The 16,424-nt window shown below is 39.4% G+C and overlaps 1 protein-coding gene across 5 annotated transcripts in view; it reads left to right on the top strand.

Moving 5' to 3' along the window:
• Window positions 1–361: 361 nt before the first annotated feature.
• LOC136677480 (uncharacterized protein KIAA0825-like) overlaps window positions 362–16,424 on the top strand; it is a 121,743-nt gene continuing 105,680 nt past the window's right edge. For 2 of the 5 annotated variants that reach the window (XM_066655038.1, XM_066655039.1), the window contains exons 1-3: window positions 364–952; window positions 7,008–7,142; window positions 16,196–16,364. In XM_066655038.1, the coding sequence (XP_066511135.1) occupies window positions 7,012–7,142; window positions 16,196–16,364 (300 nt within the window). In that variant the 5' untranslated portion in view covers window positions 364–952; window positions 7,008–7,011. Of the gene's footprint in view, window positions 953–3,169; window positions 3,279–7,007; window positions 7,143–16,195; window positions 16,365–16,424 lie in introns of those variants that run through there. The other 3 variants (XM_066655035.1, XM_066655037.1, XM_066655036.1) reach the window with 3 other exon arrangements.

Genomic DNA, 16,424 nt, shown 5'->3' with positions numbered 1-16,424 from the left:
CTATTTCATAAAATAAATTAAAGTTCTATGCAAATAAACATTAAAAACGCACAAGTTGATTGTATTAAAGAGAGTCTCCCCCGTATTTTCAATGGTTTGTGCCGCTCCACGAATAAGATGGGTAGATCACAAATTACCACCTAGTCCCTATAGAGTGCACAATATGGGTCAAAACATAAGGGCTTCCGCGACAATATAACACATTATATATCTGACGACAAGCTGTTTATAATACGGTTAGAGTTTTACCACGTTTGACCTCACTTTAAGCGCATTATTTAAACCTCAGTTTAATGACCAATGAAGTGCACTTCGTAGAAGAAGGGAGCGATTTGAGACACAGCCATGTTTGTTTTGGGCTGAAGCTGCATGCTGCTGGTTGTTAGAGACGCTTGTGCGACGAGGCGCAGTGTTTGGTTTTACGGAAACAAACACTGAAGATACACTTTTGCGGAGAATTGTAGCTAATTTCTTTAACGTTCAAGGCCTTCGCTTAAATCCCTGACGAAACGTTGAGCCGTCGGTTTTGTTCGGTGTGTGTTCTCTAAGCTCTGTTAGCGACAAATCCACGCTAACGTTAACGTTGCTACTAAATTCCCTTCTTACCCTCTACCGCAAACTCAACCGTTGTCAACAAATCTGGCACCTGTTTTTTGTACATTCAGTCCTTCACTGTGGTATAACACCGCACGTTATACTTTACCCATGGTAATCTGACTCATTGCTTCTCTCCAAGTTGATTTGTAGTTTGTTTAAATCACCTGACAGAGAGATATTGCGGTGTTTCATGTATGTATTTATCTTTTGAAGAGCATGATAGCCTTTCAGTCTTAGACACAACAGAATTCATCACGTAATCATGAATTCACCAGTGTGAAATGAAATATAAATAATGACAATAAGGATTATTTGCCTTGGAGCTGGAGTACTACAGACTGTTCGACAGAATAAGGTAACGTTACACTGAAGGGTGTAGGTGTTTCTACATGCAAAAATTGAATAAAACAAAACAAAAAAAAAAAATCCCTCACTTAAAGCCCCATCATCAAAAAAAAAAAAACCCCACGTCTGAGATATTAAGACTTTGTGTAGCTGACCTCTGTGGTGATCAGCATGTATATGTTTCTTTCAAGAAGCAGCCTAAATGGAAATACTCCTTCTACGGGCTTAATGTCCATTTGTGCAATGTATGGGCTGGAAAATAAATCATGTCTTCATGTGTTAACATGCCCCATCATAGTATTTTCCAAGCCAGTGCTTCTCAACGTTGGACTCTGAGGCATATTATCCTGAACATTATAGTGGTTTTCCTGATTTAAAGGAACACTACACAATAACTTTACTTTCAGCTTCAAAATAATTATGAGGCTTCACCGACCTGTATTTGGGAGAAGAGAGTCTACATTAGTGCTAATCTGGACTCAGCACTGCAGAAGCTGCATTATGTATCTTAGGAAGAGGGCAGGTTGCCTCCAGGACAGTGTTGAAAAGCACTGGTCTAACCCTAATGGCAATATGTGGTAAATGTATGCTGATGTGTTTGTGAAAGTTCTGCTTCAGGTATTGCCTCAGCCAAATAATTACAGTTGGATTAATTTACAATGATTTAGGAATGTGTGCTTCCCATATCTGCTTGGGTTTCCTCTGGGTGCTCCGCTTTTCTTTCACAGTCCAGAAAAACGTTTGTATGTGGATTGGTGACTGTTGTAGAAAACAATTTTATTACTTTGTGTTTGTTGACAAATATCCTTAAATGATGATTAGTTAAATTAGCATTTATAACTACATACTCATTGTGTGAAATCCTGTACCCTATATGCATGTATATGAATGACTAACCAGTATTTACATTATTAATTACTTACACATGTAGTTAAACATTTTTACTTGATTCTGCACTACTAACTCGTATGATAATTACTCCTCAAAACATATTATAAGCTAACTTCACTATATGGCATGATAACTTGATATTGACACACAGTTTTAATTCTTAACGTCTAACCTTGAACAGATGTGCACTCCAGGATTGTAACACACTGACATCATAGTGTTGGGCATGGAGGCGCTGATCTGTAGCTTCTTCTTGTGGCCTTGAAGTGTATTTCTAACTCCCTAAATTTTAGTCTCTAGGGAAAAAAAGTGCTGAGAAGAGAGGCCCATTGTAAGCCTGACCAGATAATGAATGTCTTCAGAGTCACAACAGGCACCTGAATATTGCACGTGAAGAGCTGAGTACTAACACGTGAAATTATGCATATTAATATACGCTAATCAGCCAGAAACGCCTCACCACCAGGCTATACGTCATCATGGGTATAACTTTTTGAGTCAGATGATGGGAGGTCAGAATTTTCACTTGGGAGGGGTATTAGACTGTTCTCAATGTGTGAATTCTCCTGGATCCAGTATTTTGGTAAATAAATACTTTGATTTGCTTTGAACTTCACTCGACTGGTGTCTGCGACTCTCTCGTAACGGACATGCCTCCCCCGAAGAGGGAGAGTGTATTTTGGACCTTTTTGTTATTTTCTCATTAGTTGGTAAATTTTAAATACTTTGAGAATGGTCCAAAGAAACATTTTTATCTTCATGACTCAAAAGTGAGTGAATGTGTGAGTGTGTGTTGCTCTGTGATGGACTTGTACCCCTTCAGGGTTCCTGCTTTGCACCCAGTGATTCCAGGTAGGCTTTGGACTCACTGCAACTCTGTACTGGATAAATGTTACAGATAATGAATGAATGAATGATTTAGAAATGTAATTTTTTTAAAGCGTCTTCATTAATATCTGCAGTATGTTTATTTGAACATTTTCTCTGTTTAGGATTCTGATCTGGTCTGGGAAGCACTATGTGAGATGTGGATGAATAACTAGTGCTAGCGAGTACAAGTCGCCTAATGCTCACTGCAGACGAACACACTGAGTCACATATTTTGATGGATACTGATGTTGTTGAGTGAACAACTTCTAAATTATTGTTTTTCTTCAAATAGAATGAAAAACTAAGTTATTAATCTCAAATAGACTGCTTACCTGGCTTTTAGATGGTTTTAATGACGTTTTATCCTCATTAGTTTTGTGGCTTCAGTGGAAAACAAAGGTGGCAAACCTCAGAATCCACCCCTGAAGCTAAATGGACGTACTCAGGAGACACATTAACATTTTTGCAATTCTTTCTGAAAGCCAAACTCACTATAAAAATAACACTATTTACATTTTTTAACAGGTTTTGGTGCAGTCACACAGCTTCAGGGTTGGGGGTTCGAGTCCTCATAGGTTGGTGTTTTTTTCCATCTGTGTCCACATTGGTTTCCTCCAGGTGCTTGCTCCAGTTTCATCTCACAACATGCACCTTTCAAAAGTTTTTGGAGGTGTGAATGTTTGGTGCCCTGTGAAGGACAGACGCCCCGTCCAGGGTGTGTTTCTGCCTTGTGTGCAGTGATTCCATGTAGGATCCAGACCAACCACAACCCTGAACTGGATAAGCGGTTACAGACAATGAATTAAGTGGCCAAATTGTTCATTATTTGTTTGCTTTATGAAATAAATAAGGTGCTAAATTGGGCAACTGGCTATTTTGCACCGCAAGTCTTTAATTAGTTAATTGGTACATTATTACAAATAGGATGGCACGGTGGCACAGCAGGTAGTGTCGCAGTCACACAGGAGGTTGTGGATTCAAGTCCTGCTCCAGGTGACTGTTTGTGAGGAGTTTTGTGTGTTCTCCCTGTGTCTGCGTGGGTTTCCTCCGGGTGCTTCTGTTGCCTCCCACAGTTCAAAAACACACATTGTTAGGTGGATTGGTGACTCAAAAAGTGTGCATAGGTGTGAGTGTTGCCCTGTGAAGGACTGGCGCCCCCTCAGGCGTGTGTACCTGCCTTGTGCCCAGTGATTCCGGGTAGGCTCTGGACCCACCGTGACCCTGAACTGGTTAGGAGGTTACAGACCATGAATGAATGAATTATTACAATTAACTGGTAAATTCAAAATGGTGTAAATGCACTTTCCTGGCCCATGTAGATCATAAAACAGCAACAGAAATTTGACAAAATCAGATGAATGAATGATTTGTCTGATTCTGATCTTGTCCAATGAAAAGCATGCATTCTTCAGTTAATTAATACATTCCATGTACAAATTCATCCCAGCTTTAGGTTTTATAATCATTAAGACTCTAAGTTATAGTGATAATAAAGTTATGACTATGTTACACTGGAGTTTTTGGAATGATGGAAAACCCTGGGCAGGTTCCGCTATAAAATTAGATCGTTCTCCAAAACATCTTGAGGTGAAATGATGTGCCTGTTTAATTTATTATGTTTCCTTAAAAGTAAATACCCTCCATTTTAGGGCATTTAGTTTTAAGCGAACATGTCGGAGGGGTTTTTAAAACGCCAGCAGAGGCACTGGCTGCTAAATATTTCACACCTTCTTCAGGCTAAGGTGTGTGTGTGTGTGTGTGTGTGTGTGTGTGTGTGTGTGTGTGTGTGTGTGTGTGTGTGTGTGTGTGTGTGTGTGTGTGTGTGTGTGTGTGTGTGTGTGTGTGTGTGTGTGAGAGAGAGAGAGAGAGGAGAGGGGGTGGGTTAGAGGCATGCTTGTTTCGCTTTAAGTGCAGGGAGAATACATCTGCCCCATGTCTTTTCCTCTTTCTCTCTCTCTCTTTCTCTCTCCCTCCCTCTCTCTCCTGTGGCATCTCTCAGAAGTACTTGGAGACTCCACAACATCTGAGTTCAAAATAGCTAACAAGACAAAGAAGATGGAGCGAGCATCTGCCTAATTAGGCCCTGTGTGGTGACAGGCTGAACCTGACACTTTTCCCACAACTCTCATGTGAATCACATACCGGCAATGATGCACATCCCTTTGTAACACAGGCTGCACTCATACACACACACACACACATACACACAAACACACACAATGACTCACTCAGTCCCAGTGTAATTACACTGTGGAGTTCCTAATCCTGGGCCTGTAAAAACCCTCCCAAGCTTGCTCTCTTGCTCCTCTCTCTCTCTCTCTCTCTCTCTCCTCTGCAGATAGCACAAACAACTTGGAGGCTCATACAGAGTTTAGAAAATAATAAAAGCGCAAGCTTAACTGCAGAATCTGTCAGCTGAGGGAAATAATATTTGTCCAGCTGGACAGTCTCTCTCTTTGTGTGGGTTAAATTAATGTTGAGATTTCTGTCTGCGTTCTGCGTGGTGGGTGCGTGGTGTCAGGGAGGTAGCTCAGGTTGTTTGGAATTTGACAGGGATTATTAAAATCAGCTCACATGAAGGAGGAACAGTGGCAGCAAAGCCAAATTGACACTGACACTCTCCATTATACTCCATCTGACTCATGATGACATCCTCAGATACTGTATCTCTCTCTCTCTCTCTCTCTCTCTCTCTCTCTCTCTCTCTCTCTCTGTCTTGCGCTCTCTCTCTCTCTTGCTCTTTCTCTCTCTCTGTCTTGCGCTCTCTCTCTCTCTCTCTCACACACACACATTCTCACTCTCACATTCTCTATACTTTGTTTATCTCACTCTCTTTTATTCCTCAGTCTGGGAAAAATGTCATGCTGTCTTGGTCTTATTTGCTTCACCTGTCCCCTCTCTATCATTCTTTCTGTTCTTAACTGTCTTTTGTTTATATCATTAATTCTGTCTTTCTCTTCTTCATCTGTGTTCCTCTGTTGTTCTTCCATATACTCTTTTGTATTTGTATCTCTCTCTCTCTCTCTATCTCTCTCTCTCTCTCTTTCATACTCACTCACTTATCCACCTCTCCTTTCTTTCTCTCATTCTCTCTCTGACTCTCTGTCTATCTGCCGCTCACCCCCCCCCCCCCCCCACACACACCCCCTTGGCCTTGTGTTTGATGCAGGTGTTGAACAAGATGGTCTTGTAGTGGGAGGACAGTAAATAGATTGTTTATTTAAAGTATGGATGAGCAGCGTGTTCACAGTTGATTTACTTTTGATGGAACCCTGTGCTTTAAATATGCATTTATTACTGCTGTGCTCAAGTGGAAATTGAAAAGCATTCATTTTTGGCAGAGAAGGGGAGAGTGATTGATAGATAACAGAAGGGTCAAAGTATCTTATAAGAGATGATATCCAGCGGCTTGGTTCAGGTGGTCTTGGTATACAGCTCCTGATAAGGATCTTGTTGGAGGAGAAATCAAATCATCACATCTCATGAGCCGTTGCATGTGCCAGAGGATGTGTTTCATCAACAGCTAGGCTTTTCTAGAATGGATGTCATTGAGACAAGTACTGTACATAAGCAGACATCTATAAGAGTCTGAAGGAGTTTACTTCAAAAGCTAGAACTGTAGTGTTAGAGGCAGGCGTAGAATCAAAATCTGGGAGGATTCAGCTGCAGTGCTTCTTTTAATGAGTTTATACACTTTAATGTAGTATGTAAATATTTACTGTATTGAACATAAATTGCAAAGGAGACACCTAAGTTGTAAATGTAATAATTAATTGGTGTCAGTAATAATAGACTGGTAGATATTTGAATTGTAGGTTTAAACCACATAAATGTAAATGTGAGAGTTTAAAGTTATGATTCTATTGCTAAAATTATATATTTTATGATGACTAATAAACTTAATTGGCCAAACGTTTCTTTACGAAATTTTTATAATCCAAGGATTACTTCTTATAATCGATATTTGTGAATAATAAAATTTAGTGGTTTTCTGTCATCTCTTCATTTAAACAAAATAATAAAAGCAAAACATGTTCTGTAGTTTCAAATGAGTGTGAATCTGGATTCATTTCACTACAAAAAAATAATATGTAATAAAATATATATCTTTATGTAATTAAATTTGTGTGATACAGCTACCTTCTAGTGCTTGAGTTAGGTGTGTTTGAGTTTGGCAGAATTTAAAAAAAAAAATGTCTTGGCCATTTTTAGCTATATGTGGTTAATATTTAAATCACTCAAAAGTGTACTACTGGTGTTTGTGTTTGAGACAGTTGATATTTTCTCTCTCTCTTCTCACACAGAGAGATGGAATGGTTAAATGACTTTCCAAACGATCATGCCTTTGTGGATCTATTCACGCCAGATATCCCAGGTGATGTGGACCTCCAACTCTTGATCCGGGACACTGAGGAGAAACTAAAACTCAATGCCAACAGGTCAGTCGTGTCTCATGTTCGTTAATTTCCTGAAAAGTGGAAAACTACACCTGAATTGTGGTACAATGTTCAGATTTGTTGGGGATGTTTACATTATTTTGCCTCTTTTAGCAAATTTAACTAAGCAGCATGAAATCAGCAAGTTTGGGGTCTGAAGTTTAGCGCTAGCATAACAACACAAATATAGCTAACAAGCAAATAAGGCCCTAAAATCCATAACTAAAGGAGTCTAAAGAAACCTCAAACCAGAAATTCTAGAGGGCTTGTTCTAGAATTTAAAGCATGGAAGTTATAATTAAAACTAAAGCTTATTTAAGTAATAGAACCATAATCAAAAGTTCAGTGATGAAAAGGTATTGGTGTTAATAGTAGGGCTGGCCCCTTTTATTTGAATATTTGTTGGTTGGGTAGGAATTCGGTTTAGAATTTTGAGATTCAGATATTTGTTTTTTTGGATAAATATGCCTATCGATAATGGCAACCCTCCACTCCACATGTATTCAGCCTTGTCAACATAAAAGTCTTGAATGGAGCCTAAAACATCTGCAGCAACCTACTTATAATGAAGCATGTCAAAGCTACAGTTCAGTTTATCAGCTTTACCCCTCAAATTAGAACACTTCCACAAAGCTCTGGTTTATCTGTGTACACTCTGTACCCTTAGTAGCACCGTATATGCACGAGTTAGCAAACGAATCAGCGAGCGGAGCCATGCTGGGAGCCGCAGTACAGCCTTAATTTTAAAGCGGGCACTGAGAGCTAATTTTCTGAACAATAGAGCTGGCCCCAAGTATTCAGGTATTCAGATGTTTGTTTGTTAGGTAGGTATTCCGTATATAATTTCAAGATTTGGATAATCAGTTTTTTTATAAATATGGCTATCAATAAATGCAATGCTCCACGCAACCCACATTCAGGTTCTCCAGCAGTAAAAACAGTGCTCTCCCCACACCACCCATATTCAGGCTCATCAGCATAAAAGTCTTTTTGCAAATGAAGTCTAAAACTGAGTCTGTATAAGCTTATAACATTCAACAAGTTTATTTATTATTTTTTTAAATGGTTACATTTATATATAGCTCCTTTCTAGAAACCCAAGGACACTTTACAATCAACACTGCACTGAATGCCATTGCATTCAACATTCAATCAACACACACACTGGTGAGAATCAGCAACCTTCTACCATATAGGAATGACTGTCCACCTAGATGACCGCATCAAGCACTAGGATTTCACCAGGATAGACTGCCAATCCATATCTGGGCATACACACATTCTCACACACACACACACACATAGAAATTCATTAACATAAAACATTTGCTTACACCAGGACAATTATTAAAAAAGCCTATTCACCCAACCTCCGTTATTTTCGGACTGTGGGAGGAAACTGGAGACCGTGGAGGAAACCCTCACAGACACAGGGAGAACATGGAAAATCCACCCAAACGGTGTATACCAAGATCCAAGATCCCAGCACTGAGAGGCGAAAGTGCTAACCACCAAGCCACTGTGCCACCCGTTCAGTTATATCTTCATATACAGCTACAGCAAAACCACAATGGGATCCTGCTAAATCCAAACTTTATTTTACTTGAAACATTGCATATTTGTTTAAACTTGAGAATCTCTCAGCTTTCTTAAGATTAGTTGAGATTCATTTTTATTTTTGTCTTAGCAATATTCAAAATGAAATTAGTTCCATGCACAGCCCTAGGGTTAACAAAGACAAAGACAAAAAATAAAAAGTAGGGAACAGCAGCTACGTATTACTCAGTGGGTTCTCTGCAGTATAAAAATACCTCCTCTTGAGCCAGTGTGCTTCCAGAGCTTTAGCCTCCAATCTACATTTGAGGTAGCCTATTGCATCTACTTCTTTTCACATTATAGAATATATTTAACATTGGGTCCAGATGATTAACTGAGGCTTGATGAATAGTGCACCACTTCATCTGAAATCAATAAACTCAAACACATGCTTTGCCAGGGTCCAGGTCTTTTTTTTTCTCATCACTGATAATGGACTCCCTCTCTATCAGACATTCATGTTTTGTTTTGAGTGAAGGACACACTGAAGAGAGCTCCATAAATAAAGGGTATTTTTATACTGCAGCTTTTGAGATGAAGAGCATGTCTCTTGTGGCAGATGGATCTCACCTTCTTGCACAGAACCTTTTGGAGGACATTGCACAGAAGCTTCTAAAGTACAGTAATATTATTGACAACACAGTAACATGTATATGTTGAATGAATGTGTTATGAATAGACATTGTCCTGATCTGATTTCAAATATTGATATCGGCATATTAAGCATTTTTTTTATCTGATCAGTATCAGATTTGTCCAGAATGAACCTTAGCCCAATTATTTGTTTTACGGCAGTAGTCACATGAGTGGTGTAAACAAAGTGCCAAACTTGTTGTAGGATGTGTCTAAAATACCTGTAATGTAAAAATATATTAAATTAGAAAATAAAACCAGTCTAACAGCACTTTAAAGTGGTATTTGATTATTTCATTCACCTTGAGTGATCTAGTTTTACTACTGCAGTATTGCACTCATGTATTTATACAAATGCTTGTAATATGTATTTTGTTTACTTTATTTTGTGAAAATGCCATTTTTTTCTTAATGCACTTCAGTGATATTTAGTTGGCAAGCACCAACAGTGCACTGATTTTAATAACTATAATGTACTAGAAGTGTTCATTATGCCAGAGTATTATCTAAAAATACAAAACACAAGTACCATAGCAAGACTCAATATCTGAAGATATTCAATAATATATTTTTTGGATTGAGACTGGAGGCAAAAACAACAACAACAACAACAAAAACTCTTGTTTTGGAAATCTCTAGTTATGAACAAACTATATTAGCGAACCAATTTAAATCGAGTTAAATATCTGTAAGTTTTTCCACTGTTTTTATGCTTTCTTTGCGTAGATTGAATTAGTACAGTATTATTTTGCACTGAATATTTTATGAATAATTCTGTTAGCAAGTAAGTTAAATGCTAAGGAAGAAGGAGTGGAATGCTGATTGGTGGAAAGTTAATAGAACAAGGAGTAGTAGTAATGCTTAGTTTTACGATAAATACATAGTTTATGATCATTTTATATTAGCTAATACGTTAACATAGGCTTGGGGTGGAGGGGTGGCACTTTCCCCTTCCACTTTTTACAGAATGTGAAAATGATTTATACTTTTTATCTCTGGAGACTGATTGAGCGTGTTTTTTTAATCAGTCTGTAATAATACTGATTTGATGACTCTCTAAAGAGTAAATGTGTGTAACGTGTAAATAATAATATTATTTACTCCAAGTATCATTTATATAACTTTCCTTATACCGAAGGCCACTTTACAGAAACGTCATAATAACATCGTCATTTATATTTTTGCAGCTCACTCTCTCTGCCCCTGTTCCTCTTCCTGCCTATTTCATTATTCCTTGCTCTCCTCCTTTTCCTTGTTCTTTCCCAGTTATGATGGCAGCCCTTCTCCATTGTGGGATGGTTCCGAAAATCTATCAACGCCTTACTTTTATCCTTTATGTGGCTTAGAAGGTACACACGGTTCGCCAGGCACTCTACTGAGTGTGTTGTGGCTGAACAAAGCCCCCCTCACTCCCCTTCCCATTACCACCACTGTCTCATCCCTGTCCATCCGGCCCACTCCCTCCGCTCCAAATGGCCGAGTAATAATTGAAGATTCCACATCTTGAAACGAAAACCCTTGGGTGGGTAATTCAAGGATTATTACCCTCAAGGCCAGGGCGGTTTCTCTCTGCCTCTCTAAGCATTAAAGGGTTATTTTGTGTTCTTGAAGAAGAGATGTGCGAAATGGAGAACCATTACAAGAACAAAGAACCTGGATAATGGGGAATTGTGGAAAAGAGAAAAAAATGAAGGGAGAGGGAGAGAGAAAAGAAGTGAAATGACACGCATCCTCTGGTGGTCACTCAGCCTTGGCTTCATCCGAGCCGATCTGTTGGACAGAGGTGGACTATGGCAGTGGCCTTTTTCAGTGACCTCCACTAGGGTGGGCCAGAGTTGTTCACTACACCTGCTACCTGATCCACTTAACCTAGCCACAGATCCAGCATGAAAAAAAGGGAGTAAAGGGAATGAATGAAAGAGAAACAGTGAGAAATTGAGCAGGGGAAGATAGAGAGAGATGGAGAGACCACACTGCCATTGTCAGATATAACCAGCAGCAAAGGGCTAAAATGATTTTCTATTCAACATTTTCATTCAATTTCTGCCCCTCAAAACACAGGAAGGGCAAAAAAAAACCCAGTTAAATGATGTTTTCAATGTTGATTTGTGAATCAAGGTTGCTATCCTAGGAACATCAGTGAGCAGTGCAGTATACTTATGTTATCCATTGCATCCAAATATTAAAGTATAAGCGTTGGTCATTTTTGGATTAGTTTGTTGCTTCCTAGTTGTCGATAGGTAGCTCAGTCTCACCTTGAGCTCAAATAAACACATAAGCATTGCTAAGCTCTGCTCACTGAAGGAATTATAACTCTTGTTTTATACCCCTCTAGGTAATGCTTGGCACTGGGCATTGAGACTTGAGGCTTACGCATCCTGGATAAGAGCATCTACCTTTTGCTTCAAAGCTAAAAGCAGTGTAAATTGATATTTTTATGCATATTGTAACTGCTTCTTTTTTGCCTCTGCCTTTAAAGGTTAAAGAAATATTCCCCCCATGCCACCCACTTTCATGCTGAGCCCTAACCTATTTATGGGTCACTGTGGCTGGCACGAGCCCAGCACTAGGATGTCTGAGATTTGCCTCCTAATTGAAGGAGATTAAGATAGGCTGACAAACAGCCTTAGCTTTTCCAAATTGAAACGCTGTTATCCATTAGGCTTCATCAAATCGGACGCACGAGGAGGCCACCGGCAGTCGGGGGAGGGCTAATGAAGTGTCAGCCAGGGCTGGCCCACTGGATGCCAAGAGTGTACCGTTACACTTCCAGTAGATAGCCACAGCGCTGTGGCATTGCATGCGCATGTGTTTGAGTGTGTATGTGTGTGTGTGTGTGTGTGTGTGTGTGTGTGTGTATGCGTGTGTGTATGCAGACGGTGTGTCCTGACAAATAACCGCCGGGCCTGGCGCTGGAGGATACTAAGTATGCCAGATCAGAGTCGACGGGATCCACTTTCACGGCACTTTTTTCACTCCTGGGCACTATGGAAAAAAAAATGTGGAAAAAAAGGGCCTCTTTGATAAGCGCTCAGATAGGCTATTTGTTTCCTGACCACATGGCTAGTTGCTCACTGAAGCTGAGGCTTATTTGAAAGGGATCTCTTCCTTTCCCTCCCTCTCTTCTTCCTTCTCGGGCCCCCTTTCCTCTCCCTCTTGCTGTCTCCTGGAGCGCAACAGCCCCGCGGCCCACCCACACTAAATTAATTTTGACAAGGAACTTAAGATAACGTCAAAGTGCTGACTAATCAGCAGGATTGGGTTTCTGTAAGGTAGAGAGCTGTGAAACGCGCCATCATACCTAATAAAGGACTCTCTCTTCCTCTTTCTCTCCCTCTATCTACATACTTTGCCCAGTTCTTTCTCTTTGTCATTGTGGCTCATTTCTCTCCTTTACTTTTCTTATTCTTCTTTTATTTTCTCATTATCCTTTTCTTTCTGTTCTTTCCCATTCTTTCTTTCTCTTTCTCTCAGTCTTTCCTCTATCCCTCTCTCTCCCTCTGGTCTGTTGTCTGCCCTGAAAAACACTCGTGATTCTTAGCCCTTTTCTCATTGCCTTATAATTTCTTTCCTTTCTGTGTTTTCTTTATTTTCTTTCTCTTTTTCTTTTTTCTTTTGGTTCTCTCTCATTCTTTCTTTTCTCTTTCTCTCTCACTTTATTCATAGTCCCTTCCTTTCTCATTGACTCTTTTTTTTTTGGTCTCTATTATAATGTCTCATGGATCTCTATTTTCAATTTCTATGTCTGTTTTTTGCTATTTTTTTTATTCTCTCTCAATCCTTTTGCCCGCCCTTCTCTTCCTCTTTCCTCTCCTCACTTCACCTCTCCTCTCCGCTCCTGTCCTGTCCTATACTCTCCTTTCCTCTCATCTCATATCATCTCTCTCTCTTTCTCTCTCTCTCTCTCTCTCCCCCCCCCTACATCTGGTCTGTTGTCTACCCTGAAAAACTGTTTCTGGGGAGCTTGATTGACATGTGGACTCTGAGAGTGAAAGAGAGAGGCTTAAGGGAATCTTTCCTCCCCTCATCTCTCCTTCATTCTCTGCTTTTTGTTTAGCTCTGGACTTTTCCTCCCTCTGCTGCTGCTTCTTTTTGTTAGTGCTCAATTTTTATGTCTGGCTCTATCAGGGACTTTATATGTGTTTTTGTAAAGGTATTGTCAGACTATCGTTCTCTCTCTCTCTCTCTCTCTCTCTCTCTCTCTCTCTCTCTCTCTCTCTATCTCTATCTCCTGTTAATCCCAGAGACCTGACTGATCTGCAGGTTGTTAGTCGTTCTGTGTAGTAGAGGTCAGATGCTGGGGCAGCATGGCAGATCTGATTTTAACACTTCCTCTCACCTCAGTCACACACACCTTTAATCAAACTGAAAATCCTCGCATAGAGTGGCAGATAGACGGGGGAAAAAAACAACAAAACAAACCAGAAAACAGCATTGGGGAGAGTGACATTTAAAAAAATAAAATAAAAAAAGGAATTCACCGTATACTGTTTATTTCTTCACATTTTAAGTACTGTTCATCTTTATATACTTGTGTCTAGTTGCTTATTATACGCATTATCATTATCCAAAGAACTGTGAGCAGACTGTTACTTCAGACCCTTGCTTGCATAACTACATAACTTATTATTTTAACAGAACTTCACAAATAAATTATGAAAATATGACAATTCAGCTGAATAAATTTTAACATTTGCTGTAATAATATTTAAACACTTACTTTTTTTGAGTAAATATTTTATTTTAAAACATAAGATGTAACTGTCCAATGGAGCTGTGTTAGCAACAGATTGAAAAGATGCAACGATTGGCTTCACGTCTTGGAATAATCATGTCCTAGCCTCCAACCTCTCAGCATTGTATGACAGGGAAAAACAGCGGAGATTGACAGTGACCAAATTGTGGAGAGCTGTATAAAATAATAATGGAATTGAAGTTGAATGTATTTTGTAAACTTTATTTTTTCTTTATCATTTTTATTGACAACATTTTTGTAAGATGCCTTCTCCTCTGGGCTTACATCTGAATTCTACACAGTCCTGCAAAGTCCTGTTTTAGCTCCTAATCCCATTAACCACTTTACATTCATACTGTAGATGTGTGGGTAGGACTTCTGATGACTTCGGAATTTTGCTCACAGAGTGACACTGACCCTCCTGGTTGGTCAGAACATGTGTGTTTCTGACAGGACATTGCTTGTTGTCCATTTCCAACTGCGTGTGTGTGTGTGTATAAAACAGACAGTAATAGCGGCTTGTGTGAGTGTGTGGTTTATGGAGCGGTTGGGCTGCATGGTGGCACAGATGGATGCTCGTTTCCACCCGGCTGTTATTCTAAAGTCCTGCGGTGGTTTCTAACACAGCTTCAGCACCGAGCACAAATCCTGCTTTATGACAAACAGTAAATGGACTTGTTTCTTGTTTTAATGCTTTAAATAGATGACTTTGATTAAATTCTACCTTCTTCTTTTGAAATAAAAGCTTTGTCATGTTTACATTTAATCTATATACTGGACAATGCTGATGTAAAACTTGTACCTTTGCATATGTGATATGTTTTAGAATATTTAAATTTGTCAAAATGGAGAGAAATCACGATAAAAAGCAGTAACTCATTTAAATTAAAGAAAACCTCTGATTAAGTACAGTGAGTGCATTGTATTCATTGCACCATTCAAATGCAATAAAGGAGGGATATAAGTGTCAAATAAATAACTGGAAAATAACCGGTCCAAAAATATATAAATAAATAATAATAAATGGAGATGAGATGATATTGTAAGGGGCAGGCATCCAAAGAGCTATTAGTAACTGCACAGTTTTGTACAGTTACTTGTCCCTAGGATACATGATGTGCTTCTAAAAGTACATAATATCATTTATTACAATGAGGATAACATGGTCTTCATGTAACTCTCAGTCAAGATTTAAAATAGATTAAAAAAATCACAACAAAGAGCAGTAGTTTTGTTTTGTGTGCAAATTTTCAAGCAGCATCTTCAGCTGGTAAAACAGCCTGTTTATGTTGGCTATTAGCTGGAGTGATTTTTACAGGGAGCTCTGGGCCATTCATTAAAAGCTCAGAAACAGGAAGAAGTACTGCTCCAGCACAGTCTGTCCCCACCGTCATGTCCCATCCCCATGCATATTTCCTCTTTACAGCGAAATGAGACACATTTGCTAGGTTCCTGTTGGCAATCCTGCCTCGCAGCAGAAAATAAAGGCAGGGGAAGAGGCCCACTGACACAACACATGCACGTCGTTCCCTCGGCTTAATGTGGGCGCACATCGTTAAAATTAACAGCACTTTATGTGTGATATGTTTTGTTAAGAAATAAAAATGCGTCACTTTGAAATGGTATTTAATGTGTTGCCGTTGGATGGCATCTGGCCTTGTGTATAGTGCAGTGTTTACAGCAGGCCGTTTATAGGCCTCGAGTCAGGCTAGCTCTTACATAGACAAGCCATGCATTATAATGTGAGTATGTGTGTGTGTGTGAGAGAGAGAGAGATTTGGAAAATTTCACGTCCAATTTATCTTATATAGAACAGACAGAAATGCTGAGGCTGTGTACTTATCGCTAAGTTCTTTTTGTGTTGAGTTGATTAAAGAGATGTGCCATTTTTGTGAGTCTGGATCAGACTCTTCTGAACACTCCCTGCCCCACACACACACACCAGACTGTAGATATATTGATGTCTGTGTTCACTGATGAGACACAATCATGTCTGTGTGTTGAAAAAAGGGGGCTTTATGTCAGGATTGAATTTAAAGTTATTGTGTGTGTGTGTGTGTGTGTGTGTGTGTGTGTGTGTGTGGGTGTGTAGTATTGAACAGAACCTGCGTGAGCTCCAGAGTAAAATCGGAGAGACCTGGGTCGGAGAGAGAGTTTCAAGTCCAACAGAATGCCTGCAGTGGTTCAGTCATCGTAATCTGAGTTCACTAAAACCCATTTCTACTGGACACCAAGAGCTGCTGGACTTCCTAAAAGCTCTGGTAACATCTCATTATTATAGTAGTATAGGAAGTGAGATTTTATTTCCTTCTCTAAATTAT

The sequence above is a fragment of the Hoplias malabaricus genome, chromosome X2 (genome assembly GCF_029633855.1).
Source record: "Hoplias malabaricus isolate fHopMal1 chromosome X2, fHopMal1.hap1, whole genome shotgun sequence".
Lineage (NCBI taxonomy): Eukaryota > Metazoa > Chordata > Actinopteri > Characiformes > Erythrinidae > Hoplias > Hoplias malabaricus.
This window is presented reverse-complemented; position numbering and strand designations above follow the sequence as displayed.